The sequence below is a fragment of the Adiantum capillus-veneris genome, chromosome 10, assembly GCF_014529385.1.
Source record: "Adiantum capillus-veneris isolate H3 chromosome 10, ASM1452938v2, whole genome shotgun sequence".
NCBI lineage: Eukaryota > Viridiplantae > Streptophyta > Polypodiopsida > Polypodiales > Pteridaceae > Adiantum > Adiantum capillus-veneris.
The window spans coordinates 150,054,936-150,067,843 of NC_140940.1; the positions used below are offsets into that span (position 1 = coordinate 150,054,936).

Here is a 12,908-nt window from a genome sequence, read left to right on the forward strand (position 1 = left end):
GATATTTTTATCATAGCTTTTAACAATATAATCTAACTTTGAAAATTATCCCATGAGTTTCTAAGTTGATTTATTGATTATCCTCTTTAATTTTTAGCTAAGAAAAAGAATTTTGGATATAATTTTTAGTAAAACTAAATATCTAATTAGAGTATTTCTATCAGGCTTTTTAATATTATAAATTTCTTGTTAAATTGTATGCTAAAAAAATATAACTTCTATTCTAATAATTACCAAAATTAAGAAGAAAAGTTTGATATAATTTCCACAATTTTTTTGCAAGTGTGAGAGCTTTGAAAACTATTTCATGATTATTTAAATTAATTATGTGTAATTTTAATTAATTAGAGCAAAATTTGAGTAATTTCAATCTTGATATAATGTAGTAAATATACAATTTAGTATTTATACTCAAAATTTTATAATCAAAAGTTTGATATAATTTCCACAACTTTTTTGCAGGTGTGAAAGCTTTGAAAACTATTTCATGATTATTTAAATAAATTAAGTATAATTTTATTTAATTACAACAAAATTTGAGTAATTTCAATCCTGATATAATCTAGTAAATATACAATTTAGTATTTATACTCAAAAGTTTAAATTGATCATTGATAATCTATAATATAATTTACTATTGCTTGGGCCGGGTTCCCACCTCAAGCACATCCCTAGCTTGCCTAAGGTCTAAGGACTTTTAACCCTAACCTTTGGAGGTATTTAATGAAGCTAACCCTAAGGTGCTAGAGGTGCTTAATGACTAAGGTGCTAAGGTGATCCATGACTAAGGTGCTCAAGGGGTTTCAAGGTGTTCCCAAAAGTCAACATGATCATTACTCAAGGGGGGAAGATCCCTCATCGTAGGAGCATGAGAGAGAACACACATACCCTCACACAAGGCAAGCTTGGTCTAAAGAAGTAACAAGAACACTTGTCAAGCTCCTCTTCATGTTTCCCTCATGGTGTGCCTAAAGCCTATTGATTGGCCTCCCAAGGGGTCCAATGCTAATTTAGTTAATTTATTTAATTGGTTATGTATTTATCAAGTCCTCTCTCTCAAAGGGGAAAGGGGGACACTTGTCCCAAGGCTAGCATGGTTTCTTGATATGCACCCTACATTTGATTGGCTAGGCTTGTAGGGGTCCAATCATCTTCTAGCATGAGCTACAAGGGGGGGTCGACAAAGGAAGCTAGGGGCTAGATTGGGGGGTCTCTCTCTTGCAAAAGTATTATTCATGCGAAGTTAATTAAGTATTATGATTAAGTTGCTACCGCTAAATAAGTTCCCCTCTATGTTCCCAAAGTAGTCTCACAAAAATGCTCTCTTTAATTCCCTAATTCCACCTTTTCAAAGTTCATAGGCCATTTCCATTGCATTGGTATCAGAGCTATTGGTTTCTCTTTTCTTGCTTAATGAGAAAGAAGTGAATCCCTAAGTTCCTCTGAAGATATGGCTCCATGAAGTCGATGGTCTAGACGATCGCCAACTCCTCCCAAGAGGAAACGGTCAACCCATATTCCTTCTCCTCGTCCGTCCCTAAGGAAAGAGAGGAAACAAAGGAAGAAAAAAGCAAGACCCTCTTCTCCTTCTTCTTCACCTTCCTCCTCTTCCGACAAAAGAAATAGCTGTTCTCCTAGAAAATACAAGAGAAGAGGACGTCATAAATCTTACCCTGGATGGCAAAGGTCCCAAAAGCTCAAGAAGCTCAAAGAGAGAGGAAAGAGTATCTCTTTTCTCGCCTATGATGGCACCTTTGGTGCTACCAACAAAGTATTGGCCTTCATCTAGCAATTTGATGCGGCCTTTGGAGACGAGGGCTTCACGGAGTCCTCCAAGCTATTCCATGTAGCTATTCACTTTGAGTTTCCATCATAAAGCAATTCCTTGCAAGCGATGCAAAGGACAAAGTGCTTATTGACTGGCGGAGTTTGAAGTTGCTCCACTATGAGTCTATCCACAAATATGTGGACAAGTTTTTGGATATACATCTCAAGGCTACTGTCTTTCAAAAGATAGACTTCGCCGACCAAAAGCAACAATTATTTGCGGGATTACCCGAAGAAATGGCCGAGCACGCCAACTCTCAACGGCCTGGTTCTATCACCGAAGTAATCCACCATTGCTTCACGCATCAATTTCCAACACGGGGCTAGAAGGAATGCCAAGCCTATGGAAAGCAACGACAAAAGTGATGCAAAGGGGAAAAACAATGCCCAAAATTCTTTGCAAGGCAATTCCAACAACAAAGGTCCAAGGAGAAGGGAGTTTAGAAAGGTAAAAATAACTCTCTCCTGAAGAGTTTGAAGCTTTTTGTAAGGACCACAAATGTTTTTAGTGTGGGGAGCAAGGACATGGCTATCGTTCTTGCCCCAAGAGAAATGCCTACAATGAAACTCCTAGAGCTTCCACGATCGAAGCTCCAAAAGAGGATGTTCATTGCAAAGTATCACCTCTCTCCTATGATTGGGAAAAGGTAAGGGAGCATGATGCCTTCATCTTGTTTGACCCTGGCTCTACTGACAACTTCATATGAACGGAGTTGGCCACTAAGTTGGGCATTCAAGATTTCGAGATAGGAGATATTGTAGGTGCCAATGGAGATTTCAAGGGACAACAAGTTTCCGTTACTCCCTTGATTGGGAATTTGAGGCTTCATGTCCAAAGCTACGTCGACAAAGAAGACTTTTTCATCTCTCCTCTCCAACATGAGGATGTTATCCTAAGGGCACCATGGTTCAATCGCATGGCTGCCAACATGAAATTCCTTAAAAGGAGAATCTACTTCACCTACAGGGAAAAGAGCATGTATATAGATGCTAGTGAGTCCGGTCGTGCTATACCGCTTGTAAATTCACCTGTTGTGAATAAGTCAATGAAAATCTCAGTTTTTGTGTACATGATTTTTGTCAAAGATCTCTAAATGATGCTTATGTTTTAACAAAGCAAAGTGTTAGGAATCAAGAAGAATTAGACTTAACTAATTTTCTAAATAAATTCCAAGATGTGTTCATCGATGATATTCTATGGAGTCATGGACTTACCTCCAAAACGAGGGGATGATGACCATCGAATTGGGCTCCTACCAAGAAGCTCACCGCCTAACAAGCCTTCTTATTGAGTTTCCCAAGGTCAACAAGAGGACATCATGAGGCAAGTACAAGAACTGGTAGACAAAGGGATGGTGAGGCCTAGCTCCTCTCACTTTTGTTCTCCAGTCCTTTTAGTGCAAAAGAAAGATGGTACATACCGCATGTGTGTGGACTATGGAGCGCTAAACCATATTGTTGGGTATGATGGGGGTGGGAGAACTCAAGGGGGTTTGAAGGTGAAGACTTCCATTGGTACACAATGCGCTTCCTAAAGTAAAAGTGCACGTCTAATACTTCAAAATACTAGCATTATATTACACAGCATAAGGTTACATTGCAATGCATTCTCTCTAGTGGGGTATATATAAATCTCAAAAAGGTATTCACATAGATAAAGCTTGGCACTAGGTGCACGGCCAGCTTTCTACTCCACGTGTCTTCTAAAGTATTTACACACATACATACACTAGGTGTCACATAAAATTAGGACTTAGGTGTAGGATAGTTTCCCATGCCTATCTCAACAATCCTCTCCTTGTGCATGGACCATTGAGATCTTATTAGAGACTCATTGTCACATAGACATCGTCCCATAGACATTGCCACATAGGCTAATATAGGTCACACAAACTCATAGTCACACAGACTTTACAATTTGGTGGTCTCTACACGATATGGTGTCACATAGACTGACTCATGATTAGGCTAAGGATCACCCATATCTCTACAAAACATCAATGTATCCAAAATAAGGAGCGGATGAGGAACAGACATGGAGACAACTCTCCTCTTTTCCTTCCTCTTCATCCGCGTCCTCTGCAATGTTGATTTTGCCTTTACCTTTGTTGTTATTGCTGCTACTGTCGTTGGTCGACACTTTGAGAATGGATTCCCTTTGACACCGCAGTTGCTACAATATTTATTTTTTTAGCAATCCTTGGAGAAGTATCCAAGCTTTCCACAATCGTAGCACTTCTTATTGTTTATTCTAGATGATGACGCCTTGGATGATGACAATGTCAGGTAAGCTCCTTCCACTGTTTCAGATTTATTAGATTTCTTCTTTAATTTGTTTTCTTCTTCATTGATTGCCCCTGTGACATATTGTAGGGAAGGTGTGGGTTCCTTTTGCTCTAAGGCTGTGATTATGTTGTCAAAAATTTCAAGTAGAGCACTCAGGAGCACATCGACTTGATCTTCTTCCGGGACTTGGCACTGAATGTAAGTGAGCTAGGTGATTATGTTCATTAGTCTGTTAACGAGGCTTGAAACATCCTCCCCTTGAAGCGTAGTATATTTGTATAGATTTTTCTTTAAGCTAACCTTACTTTGATTTTGTTTAGCACCAAATTATGTTCCAAAATATCCCATGCTTGGATTGCAATGGTGCAGTTATCGGTGAAGTGCACATAATTATCGTGGAGTGATGTGATAATTATGCCTAGATCTTGTTCATCTTTAGCTTATGCTTGTGCAATTTGGGCCCTAATGAGAGTGCCTTCAACAGAAGTGGTTCACTTACTCTTGGTTTTACAACAGACCATAACTGCTTTTTCATGAGGTATCCATGTAGCTTTGTCTGTCATGTATGGAAACCGTCCCCATTAAATTTCTCAATCCCTTTTTCTCCCATGGTGCAAAGTGGTTGTACACACGAAGGGACTTGGTCTTACCAGTAGGAGACTCTCTCTCTGGCAGTGTCTTGCCCTATACACAATGCTTAAAAGCCAAAATTGTGAAGTCACTGTTCACGTGCGTGAAGCCCCTCTTCACAAGTGGCGATTAAATTACATGCTTGGAAGTGTGCGTGTGCCTTGGAGAAGTACACTTTGAAGTTTGAACATCTCAAAAGCTTGATTGAACACAAATCGACCATAAAATATTGACAATGTCGAGCTTGGTGACGAAGTCGAGTGTGTTGTCGATGTCGAGCTAACTGCCACTTCGAGTGTGCGTAAACTTGAGGTTTTAAATCAACAAAAAAGATCATAATGGGAGCTGTGAAATTTTTTGGAGTTGTGCAATATGTTGGTGTGAAGCTCCACTAGCCGGTGAAAGGCTCAAAAGGCTACTACAAATTATTTTTTTTTAATGTTATGTACACTGAAAATGAGACCTGAGAGTGGCTGAGATAAGCAGTTGCCATCCAAAATGAGGTGGGTTGATCTTGAGGCTATTCGACGATCAGGTATTGCAAGAGGGGTTGCCCAACAGCTACAAAAACATTTGCAAAGGCCGATCGTCACGATCTTGCAGGCGGGGAGAATGCTTGAAGCCAACAGAAGCCGCCGATTCTCACGAAAAAGGCTGGTTTTCAGTTGTGGCTAATCCGATGTAAGAAGAGGCTGCACCCAAGCTTGCGAATAAGATCTGTAATCTTCGATCGATTCAATTTGCACCGGATAAGTCGATTTTGTGCGATTAAAAGGCTTGATTAGTAGCCTTAATATTCGGCTTCAAATCAATTGTGTGTTTGATCAAAAGTGGAGAAGTGGGTATTCTATGGATTGTGTGCATAATTGCTAAGCTAATTACAATGCAAGCTGGCTTTGATACCAATTGTTGGGTATGATGGGGGTGAGAGAACTCAAGGGGGTTTGAAGGTGAAGACTTCCATTGGTACACAGTGAGCTTTCTAAAGTGAAAGTGTACGTCCAATACTTCAAAATACTAGCATTATATTACACAGCATAAGGTTACATTGCATTGCATTCTCTCTAGTGGGGTATATACAAAATCTCAAAAAGGCATTTATGTAGATAAAGCTTGGCACTAGGTGCACGGCCAACTTTCTTCTCTAGGTGTCTTCTAAAGTATTTACACACATACATACACTAGGTGTCACGTCAAATTATGACTTAAGTGTAGGATAGTTTCCCATGCCTATCTCACACATATCACTATCAAAAACAGATTTCTCGTACCGCATGTAGAAGATCTGTTTGATAAGCTACAAGGTTTGACTACTTCAATAGGATTGACCGTAAAAGTGGTTATCATCAAATAGGGATAGTGAATGAAGATATCGTAAAGACTACATTTCGTACAATTTTTGGTCTCTATGAATATCTAGTCATGCCTTTTGGCTTGACTAATGCACCGGCCACATTCAATCGTTCAATAAAAAAAATCTTTAGACCCTACCGCAAATTCATTGAAATGTTCTTTGATGATATCATCATCTACTCTAAGTACTTGGAGGAGCACAAGCAACATCTCCAGGTGTTTTTTCAAGCGTTGAGAGAGAACAAGCTTTTTATCAATCAAAAGAAGAGTGAATTTTTCTTTCAAGAGATTCAATGCTAAGGTCATATTAGTTCTCAAGATGATATCTGTATGGATCCATCAAAGTTGGAGATAATAAAAGCATGGCTTAATCCAAGGAATCTACATGAGCTAAGAAGCTTTATTGATATGTGTGCATACTATAGACGCTTCATAGCAAAATTCTCTCAAATAGCAGGACCATTACATGACTTAACAAAGAAGAACGTTAAGTACTCATGGACTGCTAAGGAGAAAAATAATTTTGACCAGCTCAAAGAGAAGCTTACCTCCCAACTAGTCCTTATGCTTTTGGATCTCCCAAAGCCATTTGAGGTCCAATGTGATGCTTGTGGTGATTGCCTTAGAGCACTTTTGCTTCAAGAAGTGCATGACATAGCATATGAGAGCGGAAGGCTCAATGCCAATGAACGGGTCTTGGGAATATACGAAAAAGAGCTGTTAGTTGTTCTACATACCCTAGACACATGGAAGCACTATCTTTTGGGGACTCCATTTATTTTGCGAACGGACCACCAAAGTCTCAAGTACTTCATGACGCAAACCAAGCTTTGTGACAAACAAATGAGGTGGTCAAATTTTCTTTTGCAATTTTATTTTCATATTGCTCACATTGATGGTAAGCATAATCAAGTGGCCAATGCCATTTCACGACGACCAAGAGTTAATGTGGTGTCTATAGCAACTCACAATGACCTATCTTCTATGATAGATGAGTATGCTACTGACCCCAGCTTTAAAGACATAATGTCAACCCTTGCATTGGAAAAGAAAGAAGAACCACTCACCTTGCAAGATGGTTATCTTCTCCATGGAAATAGGCTATATGTTACCCACTCCCTTCGTGAGAAAGTTATGTATAAATCCCATGCTCCTCCCTATATGGGGCATAGAGGCATTCAACCTACTCTTTGAGGAGTAGAGATGTACTTATATTGGCCTACCATGAAAGTAGACACACAAGAATATGTTTCAAAATGTGTGGTATGTCAAAAGACCAAGTATGATAGAGGAAAGCAATCTGGATTACTCCAGCCATTGCCAATCCCTAATTCACCGTGGGAGAGTTTATCCATAGATTTTATCTTTGGATTATCTAATTCTATCCGTCAAGGACGACTATGGTTTCAAGAGAGAGGTGATATCATAAAATCTAATATGTAACCAACCCAAATGATTTTCTCATATTAAACTGATCATTTAATGTGGGAGAATAAACGAGAACGGTTAGAATATAGCCATGTGTTTATGGATCTATCTCAACATAGGGCCAAGGTTAAACGGATCCAAATGAGAGATGATATGTCAAAGAGCAAGGCTAGCTAATGGAGTTTAAATACCTTAGGGTTATTAGCTTCATTAAAAACCTCCAAAGGTTAGTGTTAAAATTCCTTAGACCTAGGATCTTAGGCGAGCTAGGATTGTGCTTGAGGTGGAAACGCGGCCCAAGCTTGAGGTGCTTGTCATGCTTGTTGACTAAGGTGCTTGAGATGCTTGTCGTGCTTGCTAACTAAGGTGCACAAGGGGGTTCAAAATGTTCCCAAAAGTCAACGTGATCCCTACTCAAGGGAGGCGAGCCCTCGTTGTAAGAGCATGAGAGAGAACACACATACCCTCACACAAGGCAAGCTTGGTCTAAAGAAGTAACAAGGACACTTGTCAAGTTCCTCTTCACGTTGCCCTCATGGTGTGCCTAAAACCTATTGGTTGGCCTCTCAAGGAGTCCAATGATAATTTAGCTAATTTATTTAATTAATTATGCATTTATCAAGTCCTCTCTCTCAAAAGGAAAAGGAGGACACTTGTCCCAAGGCTAGCACGACTACTTGATATGCACCCTGCATGTGATTGGCTAGGCTTGTAGGGGTCCAATCATCTTCTAACATGAGCTACAAGGAAGTGTTGCGACCAAGGAAGCTAGGGACTAGCTTGGGGGGGTATACTCTCCTATACTCTCTCTCTCTTTCTCTCTCTCTCTCTCTCTCTCTCATTGTGTGAAGTGCAAAGTGCAAGAGCTCCATCTCCTGCTCCCAGCTTGTTGAGAAGTTGAGAGCCTACACCAACACTCTTGGCTATGAAATGCAAATCCAACCAAGAGCCATGCTTCAATGCTTAAGCTTGTCATCTTCTTCATTTTCATTACTATGCTATTATGATATGCTAAGCAAGAAGAGTGATGATAAGTGAGGAACTATTTCTTTCTCCTAAGAATGCTTGTCTACCCTCACTCCCCGCTAGCTCTCTCCACCTTTGAAGGTGTTTGAGACCTTGGGACTAAGACTAGGGATGGTTAATACTTTTACAAAGTTTATGTTTTGCGCGTGATGCATGAAGCTTTTCATCTTCATTGCATCACCTAGGTCACAAGGAACACAAAGATTGTATGGTACCAAGTCTCTCTTGATGAAAGAATCTATAATACAAAAGCCTATTGGAGGGGGGACCGGCTCCACATAAATCCAATCCTCAACTGTTGTCATGTTCTCTAATTCTCTCTCTTGCAAAAGTAATGTTCATGCCAAGTTAATTAAATATAACGATTATGTTGCTACCGCTAAATAAGTTCACCCTCTATGTTCTCAAAGTAGTCTCATGAAAATGCTCACTCTAATTCTCTTAATTCTGCTATTCTCAAAGTTCATAAGCCATTTTCATTACAATTTATATTACAATTAGCTCTAAAAGCCTTGAATGCTCAAACATTGTAATACAATCTTTAAGTAGAAAGGGTAATGTATAAATGTGAACATCACTCTTTGAGCTTATAGAAAGAGCTTGGAGATTGTTTTGACTTTGGAGTCTCCTTCATCACCAATCACTTTTCTAACTAATTAATGCTATGTTTGTGTGTGTTGCTAATGTAACCAAAGCATTAGCATGCTTGTTTTCTTGCTTGAGCATCCAAAGGATTCATCTTCAAGCGTGCACGCACTGTGTGTGTGTGTGTGTGTGTGTAGTATAGTAGTATGTGCATTTTTCACTTGGCATTGCATGCACCTTCGTCTCTACTTCCATGTGTGTGTAATGTGTGCACTTTTTACTTGGCATTGCTTGCACCCCCGTCTATTCCATGTGTGCTTGTAGTATATATGCTGTGTAAGTGAAGTAACAAGATAACACATATCTTGCCGTGTGTGTGTGTGTGTGTGTATTAGAGAGGTAGGTTGAAGTGAAAAGGGCATATCTTCTACCTTCTTTGCTCGTAAATTCCTCTTCTCATCTCCAAGGATGATTCTCTCTTTCACATGTGATGAACTTCATGTATTACTTGTTATCCCATTCACGCTACACAAAGAATAAAACTTATCACAAGGCTCACGTTGCAAACTCAATCAGTAAGCAACCAACTAACCAATATCTCATTGATTGATTAAGTCAATTGAGCTCTTGAGTGAGAGATCAAGGACTCAACTCCTCCCCCACACTCCGAACTAAAGTGATTGGAAACTTTGTGTTTATAAGGGAGAGCAAGCAAAGGGGGTAACCCAAAGGTACAAAGAAAGTTACAACATGCCAAACCACAACAATCTCATCACTAACCTACTTTGCATATCTCAACACATTTGTCTACAAGCACACATCTAAGAGACATTTCAAGCGATCTCTAGTGATTCCATAAGCTTTCAAACATCAAGAACCTAGAATGATAATACCCTCGTTAATTAGGTATAACTTGGGCAGGCAATTTAAAAGTGATTACGTTTTGGGTGGCTAAGATTTGGGGGCCATTTTTGAGAATTCACTACAAAAACATCACCACAAAAGCAATGTACACAAACTCAAACGTTGGTCTTAAGGAAAATACTTCCTTTTTGAAGTCCGAGACAATTCCTAAGATTTCATTTCATTCAGCTTGGTGCATGGGCTTAGCTAAGTACACACGAATTCAAAGAATAGGGTAAGGATGTCACCCCTCAACTGGAGAAAAAAGCCGTGTTGAACATGAAGGATCAATTTTTTTATTATTATTAAATGAGCAACGAACGGTCAAGTAAAGAAAAGAATGTTGCCCATCCAAGGCTTAATACAAAAGCCGGGGAGGGGTCCTACGCGGGGTAGGTGAGGCTTGAGCGCTCTGCCAGATCATATCATATCAATGATTAATGATGATCACACAAACACCAACCAACTATCTGTCTAGGTATTGATGAGCCGTGCGACCCACCGAAAAAGTCGGCGTGGCGCGGCGTCCTGCCCCACCTCCACCTCTCCTCCCCTCCCACGATCCAGCCCCTCCAGCTCAGAACGACTTATCATCGTCACTGCTACCCCTGCAGGCGGTGGCGGTGGCGGGCGGCTTCTTGGGCATGAAACGCCTATCTTTCACTGTCCCATCATGCCCTGCAAGAATGGTGTACTTGTCCTTGCGAGTGAATTCTGTGCAGCCGTAGCCCAGCGCCTCGGCTAGCTGCTTCTGCACCATCTTCGCCACCTCTACGCTCGTCTTCCCCCCTGCCACTGTCTGCTCTTTCGGAAGCCTGTCCAAAAAGATGATCTCATAATACGGCCTAGGATTCATGAGATAAAAGAAAGGATCCAGCGCTTTGTAGCCCCGTGCGGTGTTTCCCCAGAACATGCTGGTACACACCCTCATGGCCACGGGGGTGATGTGCTCCGTTAGCTCCGCAAAGAGAGAGCTGAAACGCAGTAAATAGGGTTCGCGGCAAGTGGTGCCTTCCGGGCACACAAACAGATCCTCCTCGTTCTCAAGATACTGGCCGATGAGATGCGCATCCTGCTGACGGTCGCGCGTGAGGTAGCCCGTGCCGATAGGCGAGAGGAGCACGGCCAAGCGGCTGACGCTGTATGTCAAAGCACGCACCTTGCGGCGCAAACCCACGCACAGAAATGTGGCATCAAGCAGCGTGCGATGCGTGCACACAAAGAGAATGCCCTGCTTTTGGCCTTTGGGCAGAGGCAGAGGCGGAGAGCCCTTGATGCGGAAGCGCACCCCCAGCAGCGCGGCACACGGAAATCCCACCTCCATGGGCAGCCCTGTGATGAGGATGCGTGTCAGCGCCAGCATCAGCCCGAAGGGCATCCAAAGCACATATGTCAGCGCCACCAAAGGCGTCGGGAGCGCTACAAGCCTCCCATCGTGAAACACCAACGCTTTCTGGTACTGCTCGCGACTAACCGCGCTGCCCTCCACCTCCACCACATATGCTTCCTGCACACCATCATCATCATTATCAACACGACAAAGCAGCCCTGCATGCGCATCGCAACCAACCATATACATATTTACATTCCAAATCATTTGCTCAAATGACATTACTAACCTTGCACACAGACAGAAATGGCACGTCGCCGCCCGCTTTTCCTACCCCCACGTCCGGCCCCCTTTCCCCAAACACCTTCCTCATTGTCTCCGCCTTGCGTTGCCCACACAACACCCCCGGCGGCTTCCCGACCAGACCTGTACAGAATCCCCCCGCACTCACCTGCAGTTCGGTGCCGAATACTTCATTCACACCCACATGCTCCTTCAAGAAGTATTCCACCATCACTCTTGGAAACGAGGTCACCACGTAGCGGCTACTGCAACTCACTAACACCTGATAGCACTGGCTATCCATATCCTCCACAAAGAACTTCGGCAGAACAGCCTTGCTCACGCCGCTCACATCCGACAGCCGAAGCCCCGCCACAGATATGAAGATGAGTATCTGCAGTGCCCCGTTTGGGCAGCCGAAGACATGCTCAACGCTCCAAATGACGGGAGTAGACAAGAGCAGTAAGAGGGCCCTCCCGGGACTGCCTGCCTCCAAAGCAAGCAGCATGAAGTAGGGGAAATAGCTTCGAGATCGCAGGAGGCAGCCTTTCAAGGTGACGACCGCAGATTGCCCCCCTCTTTCCTTCATAGGGCAGCTTTTGACATCTGCGAACCTCCTGGTATCGCAGCCATTGCTTGCCATTTCTGCTGCTTGGTATGACAATTACGCCTCAACCACCATACACCGGCTCTTCTGATGTTCGACAGGAGATCGGGAATCGGGCGGGCTCGGCTGGGATGATGAGACCCATGTCACACCAGGGCGGCGCCCCGACTGTGATGTGACCCAAAATGTTAACCGTGAGATTGCACTTCTGTCCGTCCAGACTTCCATGTCACACGAGGCGGACGAGGCCCATTTCGTCACTTTAGCAAGATGGCCTGGCCCACTAGAAGGGTAGAGCACGTTCAGACTGCCCGCACCTAGCCACATCCTCTCTCTCTCCACTTTTCCACCTTCAAAGGCTTGGCCGCAGGTCAGGTTGCGCTTTGAATTCAGGCACACCTGCAACCCACTGTGTATGTGCGCTCACCCACACAGGAGTATGCAGCCTGACGCAGCCCGTTCATTGGTTGGAAAGGCGAGGAACATTGGATGGGCAGGGTGGGCAGGTCAAAAGGTTGAGTACATCTCTTGGGCATGACTTAGCTTGCCACGAGGGCATGGCGGACATGACTCACTGCGCAGTTTGAATGCCCACGGGATAGGTGCACTGCCTCATTGGTTGGAAATTGCATAAACCATGGCGGACAGGCA

At 42.7% G+C, this 12,908-nt stretch overlaps 1 protein-coding gene across 1 annotated transcript; it reads right to left on the minus strand.

The window, feature by feature from the left end:
• Positions 1-10,472: 10,472 nt before the first annotated feature.
• On the minus strand, positions 10,473-12,409 carry LOC147449856 (glycerol-3-phosphate acyltransferase RAM2-like). Its single transcript, XM_086522220.1, has 2 exons — positions 11,658-12,409; positions 10,473-11,545 (listed from the first exon to the last, which is right to left on the minus strand). Exons 1-2 carry the CDS (start codon positions 12,291-12,293, stop codon positions 10,616-10,618), a joined length of 1,566 nt encoding a protein of 521 aa, XP_086378346.1. The 5' UTR covers positions 12,294-12,409; the 3' UTR covers positions 10,473-10,615.
• Between the last annotated feature and the right edge of the window lie 499 nt (positions 12,410-12,908).

Coding starts and splice junctions, on each gene's coding strand:
- LOC147449856 (XM_086522220.1), bottom strand. CDS start 12,293: ATGGCAAGCAATGGCTGCGATACCAGGAGGTTCGCAGATGTCAAAAGC. Junction 11,546..11,657: donor CATTTCTGTCTGTGTGCAAG/GTTAGTAATGTC, acceptor GATGGTGTGCAG/GAAGCATATGTGGTGGAGGT.